At 32.0% G+C, this 13423-nt stretch overlaps 1 protein-coding gene across 1 annotated transcript; it reads left to right on the top strand.

Annotated features, from left to right (window-relative positions):
- The first annotated feature begins 1055 nt into the window (after positions 1-1055).
- LOC124937592 (regulator of MON1-CCZ1 complex) lies at positions 1056-11657 on the top strand. Its single transcript, XM_047477879.1, has 15 exons — positions 1056-1214; positions 1407-1476; positions 2180-2281; positions 2394-2502; positions 2595-2855; positions 2976-3235; positions 3884-4037; positions 4574-4683; positions 4766-4853; positions 7131-7463; positions 7552-7626; positions 7968-8512; positions 10663-10771; positions 10865-11044; positions 11186-11657. The coding sequence occupies exons 5-15, from the start codon at positions 2688-2690 to the stop codon at positions 11363-11365; spliced, it is 2202 nt and encodes a 733-aa protein (XP_047333835.1). The 5' UTR covers positions 1056-1214; positions 1407-1476; positions 2180-2281; positions 2394-2502; positions 2595-2687; the 3' UTR covers positions 11366-11657.
- The last annotated feature ends 1766 nt before the right edge of the window (positions 11658-13423 follow it).

Here is a 13423-nt window from a genome sequence, read left to right as displayed (position 1 = left end):
CAAATTTTCGATTCAATGGTACATTCAGAAATGGATCTATGTTAGAGTTCGGGTTGGTTGAATCCACCTCGAAAATAATTTTTAAAAACGGTAGAAATGTGACATGATTCTATAATTTAAAAAAAAAAAACTGAATTAAGTATTTACTTCTTTATTTAGGAAAAAAAAGAAAAACGGATTAAGTATGTAACCCGCAAACACACTTAACTAGTCGCAGAACTTGCCGCCTGACGAGCTCAAATCCATGATCTTAAAGTATTCCCCTCTTATTGTTGTTATACTAAAATAGAGGATAACTATTTTGTTCTTTAATTCATAGAAAATGGGACAAACTTTACGTTTATCCATTCGTTTTATTCATAATTTTACTTGTTATTCTTTTTAAGCTTATCCTAATATAAAATTTTAAATGATGTGTTAATATAATTTTGGTTATAGTAGGCATACATATTTCTTTTTCAAATAATATTAATTAGGATGAAAGTTACTTGGTATCCAATTATAAACAAAATTGTTATCATTATTTTTTTTTAGTTTAAAAATATGACAACAAATAATAAAAAATATTTTTTTAAGTTAACTAATAATTTTTAATGAATTGAACTATTAAAATAGTCATAATTAAGAATTTATTTTAAATGGTTGATTATTTGTAAATTCTAAAATCAAGAATTTATCTGAAATTCCAATAGTTTTATTAAAAGAATATTATTCATATATATAATTAAATGTAAAATCAATTTAAATAATAATAAATAAATGACACTAAAAAATAAAATAATTATAAAATTAATTAGATGAATTTATTTAAATAAATAATAATTCTTTTTTAAATATTTAAATATAAATTCACTTTATTTTTCGTATCAAAATCATAAAATTTTAAAATCAGTAATACAAATTTATTAACTAAATTAAGAGTTAATATAAAATTAAAGGATAGATTTAAGATTTAATATGGGCCTAGTATTGGTAAAATGGATCATCTCTTTAGGCCCAACTATGGATCATCATCTCTTTCACCGTACCGGTTTCTGATATTCACCGACCTCGTGTTTGGAGAACTTTTCAGCTACGCTTAAACGAAGTCAAGGAAAAAGAGACTGACGGATACGAAAATGAAATTTAGTTGTTGAATTCATTCGTTTGGAGAAGATCATTGGTGTTCGATGTATTGCATATGATCTTGCCGCTACCTGTTCTAGTGATCGATTGTAAGTGCAATTCAGAAACTTACTGATCGATCTTTTTCTTCTTTTCAGTTTTTTTATGCTTAATTGCAAATGAACTGTGCTAAATATATGATTTCTCCTTTTGATTTGTTTTTCTCTTTCAATAACCTGATGATTGGTGTAGAATCTAGGGCGGATTTCGATTTTTTGATTTTTTTCCATTTGTTTCGTCAGGAATGTCATTATGAATGATAAACACACTACTTCTGTGTTAAGACGCGTCTTAGTGACTTGTGCTGCCCAGGTTCGTATATTGGATTTCTATCGAGCATTTTTCTTTAGTTATTAGTTGCATGTATAACCTGATTGTTTATTTCACATGGATCAAGATTCAGTAATTGCAACTTAGAGACAATCAGATGCTTTCTTGATCTCGATTCATTTTCATTCCTTTTAAAACTTAGAAAGATAAGGAGATGGCTCCACGTGCTCTCAGTCATTCTTTGTTATTTTGATCCAGGAGCACTACCAAAGTATTTTAAAAAGGGGTTTATCTTGACGTAGGTCTGCCTCTAGCATAGATTAACCAAAATTTAATAAATTCTCTATCGCTTTCCCTTAAAATCAAAAAATATAAAACTTTATACACCGTAAAGTTGTAAAAACACAGTTGCGTTGGTTGAAGGTGAATTGGATTTATAAGAAGTGCAGGTCTCCCAGTTTTTATTTTCCTATAGTTAATTGATTGATCCAAATAGAAGGAACCCTATGAAGCCTAAATTTTATCAGCATAGGCAAATCCTCAGAGACTGAAATCTTAAAGAGGGAAGGCCAACCTTTCCTTACCTCACTACTTCTGTGCAGTACTATGCGGAGGCATGAAATAGAAACGTAAAATTTAATTAAAATGAAAATAGAGTATAAGTTACCAAGAAACAATCCTATTGTTATTTTGTACTTGTTGTAAGAAATATCCCATTGTTGTAATTGTATATGTTTCACCACAGGCAAAAGATTACGGTGGATGTGTAGCATCAAAAGTTCCAACAATTGAGTATGATATGTGCTTGAAGGAGTTCCTTGCATTAAAAAATTGCATGCACAACACGGTATGCAAGCAAATGTCATTGAAAATACTCTTTCAACTGATTTTCATTTTGTTTCTATTTATTTAGCGACAAATGTACGTGTTATTAATGTTATATTTCGTTTTCCTTATAGCTCAAGAGGAAGGTGTAATCTATAATCTGACTCCACGTATTGTTCTCTTTATTGTGAAGAATCTTTACCAACCTTTCATATTATATAACGGTTGAACCAGTTTAGTAAGGTTTGCCTTTTAGCTTAGAATCATATTATTTCAATTATCCTTTCACTTGCTTTAACTTTTCTCTTGTATTCTTTCATCAAATGGGAATGAAGACAAAATTGTTGTCGTTCAGCGTACAAGCTTGCTAATTGTGCATACTGATAATTCTTGTCCTGCCTCAAACTTAAAGAGAAGGATTAAATAGGATGTCTGTGAATGTTTCAAGCTATCAATCTCCTGTTGGATTGAGCCGATCTGCTGCTCTATCACATGTCTATATTCAATATCCCCCCTTAAGATGCTGGAACTCTGGAACTAGTTGCTTATTTTATGATGATGGAAACAAGCTAATAATCTCACCAACATCTGATGGGGTAATTTAGAATCTATACGATCTCACAGTTATCATCACTTAGCTATCTAAATACAACATTTAATGTTTTTTTTTTCTTTTTCTTTTCATTTTCTTGAGGATAGTATCTTTCTTGGTTCAGGTCCACTCATGGAAACTTTTTCCTTTTAATCCTCATGTGAATTCCACATATCTTACTATTACCGAAGGGCCTATTTTATCAATCAGATACTCCCTAGATGAAAAGATATTGGCTGTGCAACGATCCTCCCAGGAGATCCAATTTTGGAATAAAGAAACTGGAGACAGTTTTATTCAGAGATGTAAATCGGAGTCGGACAATATATTGGGATTCTTTTGGACTGATTGTTGCTCATATGACTTTGTAATTGTAAAGGCCAGGTATCATCAAGAAGGAAAATTTTCTATATGTATCTACTTTTTGAAGTTGGGTTAGTATCTAGCTTCCAAATGTGTTAATTGTCTATCAGCTTATGGTAAATCTAATTTAAGGAGGATAGGCTATGATGCAGCTTCTACTCAACTTTAACCTTATACAACATTACATGGAACTATGCTGTTGGGCTATTGAGTAGATGTTTAATTAAAATGAATCTTGTTACTTGGAAAGAGAATTATTTACCTACATCTATGTGGACCCAATGTTTAAGATTCCTTGACAAAAGAGTTTCAAGAAAAATTAATGGGTAAAGTTGTGTCCATCTACTTTTGCTTAGATTTGTATATGTTTCATCTCATAAGTATATCAGCTGCGATCGAACCTGATGTTCTAATATATATATTTTACCCTTTTCAAAATAAAATTATTAGAACATCATGTTCGATCACAGGCTGAAATACTTACTTCACATTCTATTTCTTTGTGCACGTGGAATTCATTGCATGTTCTTTTGGTTTATTTTGATAACTATCAATTTTCTGCTTCTAGTTCTACCAAATCCTTTAATTGCATTCATATGTGTCTTCGTTAAATTTTTTAATAATCCACACTGGTTTCTGGATTCATCTCTAATATCTATGTATCAACAGTGGGCTTGATCTGTTCTCCCTAGATTCGGAATCGAAATCTCTTCATTTGGTGGAGACCAAGAAACTGAATGTTAGTTGGTACATATACTCTCATGACAGCCGCCTTGTTCTTCTTGCTTCTGGAATGCAATGCAAGAGTTTTACTGGTTATCAGGTTTGTTGGTTTAATCTGCATTATGTGGGGTTTGTTCAGTCTAATTACTCACAAGACTTTTAAGCCTTCGGATTTGGGTTATGGAAACTCATTTTCCTCCTTATTCTGCAAAGCAGTTTGTGCATATATATCTTTAGCATTTCATTGCAGTATTGAATGAAGATAACTATGCATGTGTAGTTAATGGATTTTATTTCTCTAGAGAAGTTTTAGTTCTCTTTGATGCACATTTCTTCATATAATTATTATAATTCTCATAAAACATTTTAATATTTTCTGTTATATGCCTATCAATATGTGATTCTTTCTTAGAAATTCTTATTTCTTGACAACCTTGGAATGAAATTTATGTAGCTTTGAATAAAGAGTAGTGTCTTTCTAAATTTATTATGTACTTATCAGTATCATTTGGCATTTTCATGCTAGTGACTTTAATGATGGAATTTGGGCGAGTTGCTCGGGGTGGTTAATGTGATCTGCTTGGTGTTTGTTTATCTACTATTACTAGAATTAACAGAGCTTATTGAATTCCACAGCTTCGATGCACAGAGATAGTACGACTGCCCAGATTTGAGATGGCAATGGCTAAATCAGATGCAAATAGTAAACCTGTCTTAGCTGCTGACGATGTCCATATTATCACAGTGTTAGATCTAATTAACATTTCCCTAATAATATTCCATGTTATTAGATTTTTCACTGAATTTCACATCATAATCAATCTACAGATATGGAAGAATATACTGCCTTCAAGTTGATAGACTTGCTATGCAGCTTCATCTATATAGATTATATTCTGACACTGTTATTCAACAGGTATGCATGTCTTTTTTGTTATCTATCCTTTTTGTCTTAATATTTTCCATCAAAGCTTATTTTTTGACACTGTTATTCAACATGTATTCATGCTTTTTTGTAATCTATCCTTTTGTCTCAGTATTTTCCATTTTGGTAGGTGTCTCAACTTTGTGGTCCTGAGTAGCTTTAATTTCTCACTTGCATCTTGTAAGCCCTTGGGAGAGAACTGCTGATAGTCTGGCCAGTGTGTGAATATTTTTAATTATGAAATGTAGGGATATAGGTAATGCAAACTTTCAGGGATTTAGAGGAAGTTAAAATAGATAATGAAGTAGAAGAATTAAGGCAGTCATTTAAAGTCTACTCAATGATCAAGATAGTATGGGATAATTGATCCCTGATAATGACACTCCAAATAGCAATATCTTCATACATTGGTACATAAATTGATGGATTTCATTTATAACAAAGTACTACTATTTGAACAAGAAAAATAAATAGATTGTTTATATCAACTTTTTTTTTCTTTTGCAAAAAAGCTGTTCATATAAACTGATAGCTGCATGAAAGCAGGGACACTGTAACACATGAGGGGGATTCAGAGGTACCGATACCTCAGAAATATGGTTTCATCATTTAATAGTACGTGCAAACATGGAGTTATAGGGACTACAAGATCTCGATAGTAGTTCTTATGTTTTAAATTGCTTAAAAGGAATGGAAGATGAAATGTTTGTAGAACATGCCTCCTGCTGTTCATAATTCTTAATAGCTGAGCTGCTCAAATTATCGTAATCTTTATTCTTTTGGCACCCAATAATTGTTTTTTATAGACATTATGGCTGTCTAACTGCAGCAGTCAACTCTAGTAGGCAACTATAGGACGTTGATTGTTGATTCTCCCTTTTCTTCCTTTCTCCCCCTCACATGGGTTCGTTTGTAAACACCATTACTATCTTTTTTTCTAGTCCAGATGCATCATATTTGGAAACATAATGTTTTTGAACTTTGTGTGATGCATTAAAAAGAAAAATCACAGCTTCTCTACCGTATCCAGATACAGATTCAGAAACTAGATTGTTCTAACTGTCTCTGTTTGATCCTTCTGGTGAAGATTTCAGTGTGTGTGAGGGTCGGGGGAGGTTGGTCTAATAATTCATGATTATTGAAGGATGGGGCCATTTTTGAATTCTGCCAAAATCATGTGATGTCTAAATAATTGATCTACTAGAAATTAGGTAATATGGAAGCCGAGCAGGTAGCACTTGAAGTTTTACTTTCATAGTTAGTTTTTCTACATTTATATGACTCTTTGTCACGATTCTCCAGTAGTAGAGATGATCACTTCCCATATTTTATGTTTGACATGTTCATCTCGTATGGTATTTGTGTTCGCGGAGGATTAAATTTTTAAGTATGATTTATGATGAGGATTAAATTTTGCTGGTTGCTCTGTGAGATTGAAGAATTTGTTGTACTATTCTCATAATAGGTTACACCTATGTTTACAAATATGAATATAATTTTCCTCAATTAGGATCTAAATCTCTCGTAACTTATTCTAATATATCTAGGAAATAAAATCAGAGATATAATTAAGCATTTATATTTTATACACTTCCCTCAAGTGAGGTTGTATATGTTCTCCAAACAAGGAGACACATGAGTGGCTTAATCCAACCTAAATGAGGATGTCTAGAATGAAGAAAGCTCATGAGGCGAGAGGTTGACAAAGTGACACAATCATGGGAGATGTTGATCACAATGCCGACTACCCTCACTCGGCAATGATTGCTAACGAGGGTGCGACACAGGCTCGTCTGTTGCTGACAATGAGGGAGTCTTAAGGGATTTGGAGATTTGACGCTGGATTTTTATTGAGGGCCAACGACACACCGAGGATGATGGCAACGCCGAGTTTTGATCCGAGGAACCCAGCTAGGGTTTGCAACCTTTGATTGTTTTTGTCAACCAAAGGGAAACATGAGTAGTTGTTTCAGGAAGATAACAACGAAAAGGAAGAAGGGCATGCGCATGTTGGAGGAAGCACTCCTCCGTCACTACTGGAGGAAACAGCGAGGCCGCCGAAGAACTGGAACTCTGCTTTGATACCATGTTGCTTTTCTGTGAGAGATTGAAGATTTTGTTGTATTATTTCGTAATAGGTTACTTACACCTATATTTCCTGGATCAAATCAAGATCGCTACTGTCTTTACTAATTTATTCTAACATATTATGAAATAAAACATGGGATATAATTAAAGCCTAGATTGATATTTTCTACACATTTTCAGGGTTCCTTGCCAATTTATTCAAGCAGGATCTCGGTTAGTGTGGTTGACAATGTTTTGCTTGTGCATGAAACGGATGCTAAGGTTGTTATATTGTACGATATATACTCGGAATCCAGAGCACCTATATCTGCTCCGCTTCCTTTATTACTGAGAGGTTTCCCCAGAGTTGTCGCTTCATCTTCTCAATCAACAACTAGAGATTCAGAAAGTACAGAGGCAGGCTTAACTCATTCTGAAGCAGTTATCTATGGAGATGGCTGGACATTTCTTTGCCCTGATCTTATATGCGATATTGCTAATGGACTTGTGTGGAAGATTCATCTGGATCTGGAGGCAAGTCTTTTAAAATCTTCTCATTTGTTTATTTTTTTTGTTTTCTGGATGTAATTTTTCATTTCATAATAAGTTTTCTTGTTCACAGGCTCTATCAGCCAGTAGCTCAGAAATACCATTAGTGCTAGAATTCTTGCAGCGTCGCAAGTTGGAAGCAAGCAAGGTATACTCTATGTTCGATACAATGTTACCTTGGCTGATTATACCTGCCACTCTTACTAAATATATCAAGTGCGACTGGTAGTCAGATCTCTGGATTCTGCTTTCTTCATAGAAAAAAACATTGTTTCAACCTAAAACAAACTGTTATGTTTAGCATTCAATGTGTCAGGATTCTGGATCCCATTTGAATGCTATTAATTTGAAGAATGTATGTACGTATAGGACCATGCCACATTCTGATTCCTCTTTAGTTATTCCCATCATAATGATGTATTGCTTAAGCAGTGCGTAGTGATTTGATTAGAACATGAACTGATGCTCTTCAATAACTTCTATTTACAGGCTAAGGAATTATCTTTAGCAATGGTGCGTACCATCATTCTGGAACGAAGACCTGTACCCATAGTTGCCAAGTCCATAGATGTTTTGGTGACCTCTTACTCATACTCCATGAAAAGAGGTGGAAACTTGAAGGAAACAAAAGCTGTGAAGAGTTCATCTTCTGGTTCAGCTCAAGAAAATAACGCTCATCCTGCTGCTGATGATTCAACTAAAAGAGCAGATGATGTAGGAAAGTCTATTGTAAATGAGCGTAGTCATGGAGCAGAGAGAAAATTCCCTGGTAGACCGACAGATTCCTCAGTGCTAGAATCTGAGGATACCGTGTTGGATTCTGAAGCTCAAAGAGATGAAATTCGTCAGGCAATCATGAGTACACAATTTTCTGGCTCTGGTAGTAGCCCTTTGAGTGCCATCATCACAGAGCAAGTTACTACAGCAGCGATTTCCCCAGATGAAATGTACACCTTTGTGTTTGCTCCTGTTGAAGAAGAAATGTCTGGAGATTCATCTTATTTGGTCGCTGTTATCATTGAATTCCTCCGCAGGTATGTTGATTAGTTGTCTTGTCATTGTGTTGCAAAATTACTATAGTGCTTAGAACTATAAAATCAGATCTTTATTGAGATAGAAACTGAACTTACACTTGTATTTTGATCAATGCTGCATTCTAACTCACTACTACCCTATTTATACTAATTGTACACATTGAAAGCACCCAAATTGAAGTGGGGCCATGACAGTGAGTTGTCGTACTAAGCTCCCCGTGGACTAGACGTACGCTCAAGCCCCGGTCATATAAAAGAAACTATACTAACTCTACACTGACTGTTTTTAGCCCTAATTAAAGTGTGATATGCATGAATAAACTGTTTATATATACATATCTATTTGTATACAATATCAGGATTAAAAATTTATTTTGCTGATTCGTACATCACAATTGATTGCTTTATGTTGCACATTTGGAATATCCTAGTGTGATTCAGATACATAAAATAGTATTAAGGAAACTTCTATTTTTTTAATACATATATGTTTTATTCCAAAAATTAGTTAAAAAATTAAGATTTGGGAATTAATAATTTTTTTGTTCTTAATAAATTCTTGTAATAATTTTTGGAGTTTATTATTTTCTATCAAGTTGACTGAAACGACATGTTATGATGTAACCCCACTTGTAAATGTTAATTTGTTATATATTTTGAATGATAATATGCTTGTATATCATGCGGGTATTAATCACCCCAAAGTAAGTTTAATATTTTGGCCGAATACCTACGTATTTGTGATGATAAATATGTGACAATTATTTTGTTTTTCATGTGAACAATATTTTGTTCCAAAGATAGATTTGTTAGTTGACATGACTTATTATTTAATATTTGATTGTTACACCAAGATGTCACTTACAAATTTAATCAAAATAGTTAATCTTAATCACACTATGATACACTTGTGACAATTATTTCATTTTCCATGTGAACAATATTTTGTTCCAAAGATAGATTTATTAGTTGACATGACTTATTATTTAATATTTGATCGTTACACCAAGATGTCACTTACAAATTTAAATCAAAATAGTTAATCTTAATCACACTAGGATATTTTGAATAATTTGTTAATATTGTTTTATGTATCTAAATCACACTAGGATATTTTGAATAATTTGTTAATATTGTTTTATGTATCTGAATCACACTAGGATATTCGAAATGCGAAATAAAGCAATTAATTGTGATTTCTTACAAATCACCTAAATAAATCATTAATACAATATTATACCATATACAAATAGATATGCATATATAAACCATGTATATATATATATACATATCCCACATTTGGAAACACTTTTGGATCTGTATCCAGATGAACAACCGTTAATAAATTTCAGTTTTCAAATGTGATCTGTCTACATCCACATCTGGATGAGAAATGACATACCCCAACATGCATCAAAATATTACATTGAAATAAACGTGACTCTATATTGGATGACACACAGTGTTACTCACATCCAATGTTATCAGCTACATGTTATTTGCCAATTGAAAATCTCATATTTTTATTATTTTTTTGAATATTGGGTCTTTTAGGCACCGACTCTTACCACTTGAGCTACCTTAATGGGTTCAATTGTAACTCTTGTTGATCTCAATATTGTGCAAATAATGTTTCGTGATTAGCTCATTTGAGCTAGCTAGTAATGAGGATATAACTCTGGATGGTGAGGTAGTTCAGAATATATTTTGCCAGGGGTACATAAGAATATGCTGGCATGTATTACGAGATTTAGTCTCTATCAAGCTTAAATATATTATAAACTAGATAGTAAATTGAAATAATTAAGAAAACTTTGTTAAAAACTGATCTTGTGTGTTGCTAAGAATGGAAGAGGAATTTTGTTACACAAGTTTCTTGATTGTAGGAGCAAAAACAAAAGTCTTGAAAAGGAATTTGAGGCCTACACTGAAAAATCCACTCCGTAAGGTTGAATGGTCAGTCTCACATGATAGAAAACGGGTTTGGAAAGCTAATTTAGGGATATATTTCCAGTGGAAATGATTGATTATGAAGAGTGTTGTTCTGGTCTAGGCTTGTTTCATATCTGGATGATGTCAAATTATTCCAAAAATAAAATTTATCTATCTCCTTTTTCGGTGTCTTCAAAACTTTCTTCTTTCCACTGCAGCACTAATTTGGAGAGGATTAAAGTTCATCCAAATGTGTATGCATTGATAATACAGCTGCTAGCTCGCAATGACAGATATGCAGAATTGGGAATGTTCATTGTGAACAAGGTTCTATCTTCTCCCCTGTTATTTTACTTAAATTCTTGAAAATAGTAGTTGATAGGATTTTCTACTGTTCCTAATATCATAATTGATTTGAAGATTCTTGAACCCTCAAAAGAAGTAGCTTTGCAACTGCTGGAGTCAGGTCGTCAGCATTTACCAACAAGGAAGTTGGGTCTGGATATGCTTAGGCAACTCGCTCTTCATCATGATTACGTTTTACTGTTGCTACAAGATGGCTACTATCTTGAAGCTTTGCGTTATGCACGGAGAACCAAGGTAGTAATTTATTTAACTCATCTAAATGAAGTTGTTTGATTGCCATTTTAGAAAAAAAAAACAATTGAATTTCAACATGAGATCATCATTCATTACAATTGATTATTAATCTTTACAATGAATCAATTTTTGTTTCTTCAGGTGAATACAGTAAGGCCTTCATTGTTTCTTGAGGCAGCTTATGCTTCCAATGATTCACAACACTTAGCTGCAGTTCTGAGATTCTTCTCAGACTTCATTCCTGGCTTTAAGGATTCTACTGATCATAATACGTATAACCACATCTTGGCTGAGATGAACTCGTCTGTTGCTGTTGCTTGAACCGACGAAAATCACATCTGTGTAAGTTTTCTGGGTTAATGTATGAAAAGTTGAGCTGTTACACTTTTTAATTGTGAACAGGAGAAGAGAACCATTTCTATTTGAATGTGTTTAGAAAATAAATAAATAAAATAAATCCCAAGCTAGAGATGGATGTTTTCTATTAGCCTAACAAACTAATATGTATGTGTATGGTGGTAGTTATCTTAAATAACTATCACATTATTTCTTATGGGGTATTCTTTGTTTGTTGGTTTCAATAATATCCATCATAAAAATCTTGCTTACTCGAGACAAATGAATTATTGATGATTATGATCCATTTGGTAGGATTCTTTTTATGTTTATTTTTTGGGGTCAATATTCATAATTTTTGGTTGTGGCCCTGCTGTGGGGGCTGTTTCTGGTTGAGTATAGGGACCTCAATAATTCTATCTATGCTTTATAGGTTTTTAGTGGCAATAACAGGCTTTATTGTATGCCACTTTGTTTATTTTTAGTAGGGGGGCATACTACATTGGATACCAATGTATTAAGAGATTTTGCAAAAGGTAAAAGGAAATATGAATGGTTAGTAACCAAAGTCCACTTCTTTAGTGGGAGCAGAGAAAAGTGAAACCGGCTCATGCCATAAGAATATAACGCATGATCGGGTTCTTAACATGTAACATCGCAAAATAAGACAAACAATTTGTGAGTAGCTTATGATGCTAATCTTTTATGTTTATTGTGAATGGGACAAATAATAATGAGATTTTAGGGGGTGTCACGTGTAAGAGGAAGAGTTGATATTTTATACTACTGACATTTGATTGATTGTTCCTTCCTGTGTCTTTGAATTGCCAATAAAAGGGGACCGTAGAATTATGTTTATGTTTTTCCTGTTTTAAAACTATATTAGATTCAATTAACTTGGTCTGTTTTGACCCCTATGTTTTTTTTTTGTCACTTTTCTCCGTAGCCACATTCTGGTCTGCAACAAGTCTCTTCATTTTTTTTTTGCCTTTTGTAAAATTTCTTCAATCTCATTTGTGTCTCTTTTACTCATTGTTATATTTCTACTAGAATTTTGAAAAAATTAAAAAATTACATGATAACATTCTCCTATGAGCCTATTTTTTTGTAATGAATTTTCACATAAATAAAGCCTAAAAAAATAATATATGATTAATAAAAAAATTATCTTTCTAAAAAATTTGAGATTGCATTACAGTTTTATATATATTTACTTGTATAAATTTTAGAAAATTACACCACATAAACTTAATTTTAAAATTGTAAAGAATTGTAAAATTTTCTCTTAATAAAAAATTATCGGACAATGACTTCTGTAGTATGTCGCCGACTGATTATTTTCTGCTTATATTTGATTTTTTTGTTGATCATTTTTCGAGTTCATACCTATTTTTTTCTTAATAATAAAAGAATTGAAGTAGTCGGATCGGATATAGGGCAAAAAAAATAATAAAAGATTAAAGTCTTCGGATTTAGGGTTGTTTTGCTTTTTTTCAATAAAAGTAATTGAAATTGATTTTTAGTTTGGAGACCCTTCATCCTGCTATTACTTTTTATTTGGTAAACATTTTTACAATTTTTTTGAGCAACTATAAACAATTATAAAATTGATGAATTTTTTTTATTAAATTTTAATTTTTTTAAATTTATCATATTATTTAACATCAGTGTTTTTATTTTATTTTTAATATTTTGTAAATTAATTTTTTTAATTAATAATAAATAATTTTTATTTTTTAAAATAGACAATTATTAGTGAAACAACTTTAAAAAATTGACCTATTTCACACAACTTTTACCTAAACATAGTTGACTAATAAATAAATAACTTATCTCACCATCAATCCACACTTTTTTTCCTACAGACTTGCCTAATAAATTTTGACAATCTCAATCCGTGTGTATCCAAAAAAAATGAGTTTAACATATAAATTATTCAAATTTTAGGACGATTGTATAACTAATTTTGATTTTACAATTTTATAAAAAAATATATATTTATAGATTCAAACAAAAATCATTACTATATTTAAATAAATGAAT

The sequence above is a fragment of the Impatiens glandulifera genome, chromosome 5 (assembly GCF_907164915.1).
Source record: "Impatiens glandulifera chromosome 5, dImpGla2.1, whole genome shotgun sequence".
NCBI lineage: Eukaryota > Viridiplantae > Streptophyta > Magnoliopsida > Ericales > Balsaminaceae > Impatiens > Impatiens glandulifera.
Note: the sequence above shows the minus strand (reverse complement) of the source record. Positions and strands in the feature narration are given on the sequence as shown.